This window comes from Lycium barbarum, chromosome 7, assembly GCF_019175385.1.
Source record: "Lycium barbarum isolate Lr01 chromosome 7, ASM1917538v2, whole genome shotgun sequence".
Classification (NCBI taxonomy): Eukaryota; Viridiplantae; Streptophyta; class Magnoliopsida; order Solanales; family Solanaceae; genus Lycium; species Lycium barbarum.
This window is the reverse complement of record NC_083343.1, coordinates 115,006,225-115,008,294: the sequence shown is the minus strand read 5'-3', so window position 1 is coordinate 115,008,294 and position 2,070 is coordinate 115,006,225. Positions and strand designations below refer to the sequence as shown.

General features: G+C 42.7%; 1 protein-coding gene across 1 annotated transcript; it reads left to right on the top strand.

Annotated features, from left to right (window-relative positions):
- Positions 1-290: 290 nt before the first annotated feature.
- Positions 291-1,799, top strand: LOC132601789 (uncharacterized). Its single transcript, XM_060314854.1, has one exon. It carries the CDS (start codon positions 291-293, stop codon positions 1,797-1,799), a length of 1,509 nt encoding a protein of 502 aa, XP_060170837.1.
- Positions 1,800-2,070: the final 271 nt, after the last annotated feature.

Here is a 2,070-nt window from a genome sequence, read left to right as displayed (position 1 = left end):
ACCAAATACCCTTTTATCCGCAGCATACCACCCAATTTCCCGTATACCAAAATCCTCAAAACCAAATTCCCAGTAACCCATTATATGCCACTCCAACTAACACTCAAACTACCCCTCCCCGCAATATTCCACCAGTCCAAAACCACCCGGCACCTCAACATATATCGGCGGCACATGTTGCTCCTTCTAACGTGCAATGTGTTCCACCAATATATGTGACACAAGCTCAGCCATCCGTCACCATAGCACCAGTTATCGACCCATATGAGGAGGTGGAGAAACAATGGAAGATGAAAGAGGATGAACGTGATAAAGAGATACGCGAGTTGAGAGAAGAAGTCAGGAATATGCGGATTTCAAAAAGGGGAGAGAAACTTGAGTGTGAAGACTTATGTGTACACCCTGACGTTGACCTACCTGATGGATATAAGCCATCCAAATTTGAGATGTTTGATGGCACGGGAAATCCCCGCAACCATTTAAGATCTTATTGTGATAAGTTAGCCGGTGTGGGAAGAAATCCAACCATAAGAATGAAGTTGTTTATCAGAAGTCTGACCGGGGATGCATTAACTTGGTATACTGAACAAGACCCCAAGAAATGGCATAATTGGAGCAGCATGGCAAAGGATTTTATGGAAAGATTTAGGTTCAACATTGAGATCGTCCCTGATCGATCTTACCTTGAAAGGGTGAAGAAGAAGACAACTGAAACCTTTCGTGAATACGCCATCCGTTGGAGATCAGAAGCAGCTAGAGTCCGACCCCCGATGGACGAAAGTGAAATGACTGACATCTTTATCAAAGCTCAAGATAACATGTATTATGAAAGAATGTTGCTTATGACTGGGGAAAAGTTCACAGATCTCGTCAAGATAGGGGAGGCTTTGGAAGAAGGAATCAAGTCTGGGAGAGTCACAAACTTCGCAGCCTTACAAGAAACAACCAAGGATATCCAGTCTGGAACAATAGGAGGGAGTAAGAAGAAAAGAGAGGAAGTTGCAGCTGTAATGAACATTCAGGAACGGGGACCAAGCCAGATTCATGCATATCATAATCCATACTCCCAAATGTTTTCACCCATTTCCTATCCCGTTTATAATACCCAACCAGCTTACTATCAACAAACGTCTGCCCGTTACCAACCTCAAAATAATCTAGCAACCCCGCCAAGGCCACGTCAAAACTTTGAAAAGAAAAAGACTTACACACCTCTAGCTGAACCATATGCCCAACTTTTTGAAAGGTTAAAAGCAGCAGGAGTAATCCATCCAATACCTTGGAGAAATATCGAACCTCGACCAAAGTGGTTTGATGAGACTAAACATTGTGCATATCACTCGGGGGCTGCCGGACATGATACCGAAAGTTGTTTAGCTCTCAAAGATAAGATTGAACTTTTAATCAAAGAGAATGTGATTCAGCTCAAAGGAGCTTCTCCAAACGTGACCAATAACCCTCTGCCTAATCATGGAGATGTGGGCGTGAATATGATCACTACTGAGGATGACTGGAGCCTTAAGGGAACTATCGTGCCAGTAGGGAAGGAAGAAAAGACCAAGTTTGATCTGGGACATGGACCTACTTCAGAAAAAGGTTTTGATTCTAAGAAGAAGGGTGACATCTATGTGCTTAATTCGAACCCGCCTACTGCCAAAATGCCAGAGGATGCTGCTGAAGACAGCCCAGTTGAAGGGGTCAAAACTCTGTTCGTTGCAAAGGAAGCAATTGAAAATTGCACTGAGACACCGAGTTTCAAATTTAAGATCGCATCAAATTGGCAAGTAGTGTTGAATTAAGTAGTAATCATGTCGATAGACAAGTATGATGAAGTATGGGCGAAGTCTAGAGACACTATGCCTAGAGGCTGAAGCTAGCTTTATTTTTCTTTTGTGCTATTTTTTTTTTTACGTAGTGCGAACTATGTTCAGATAGGTCACATTGTAGTAGAAGTTTTCAATTACCTTTTTGCTTGTAATGCGAACTACGTTCTGACCTGATTCCCTCTACGGGATACGTAGGCGGCCTACATCGGCTTCGGTCATATTATAAGAAATATCTCAATTTCCC

Coding starts and splice junctions, on each gene's coding strand:
- LOC132601789 (XM_060314854.1), top strand. CDS start 291: ATGAAAGAGGATGAACGTGATAAAGAGATACGCGAGTTGAGAGAAGAA.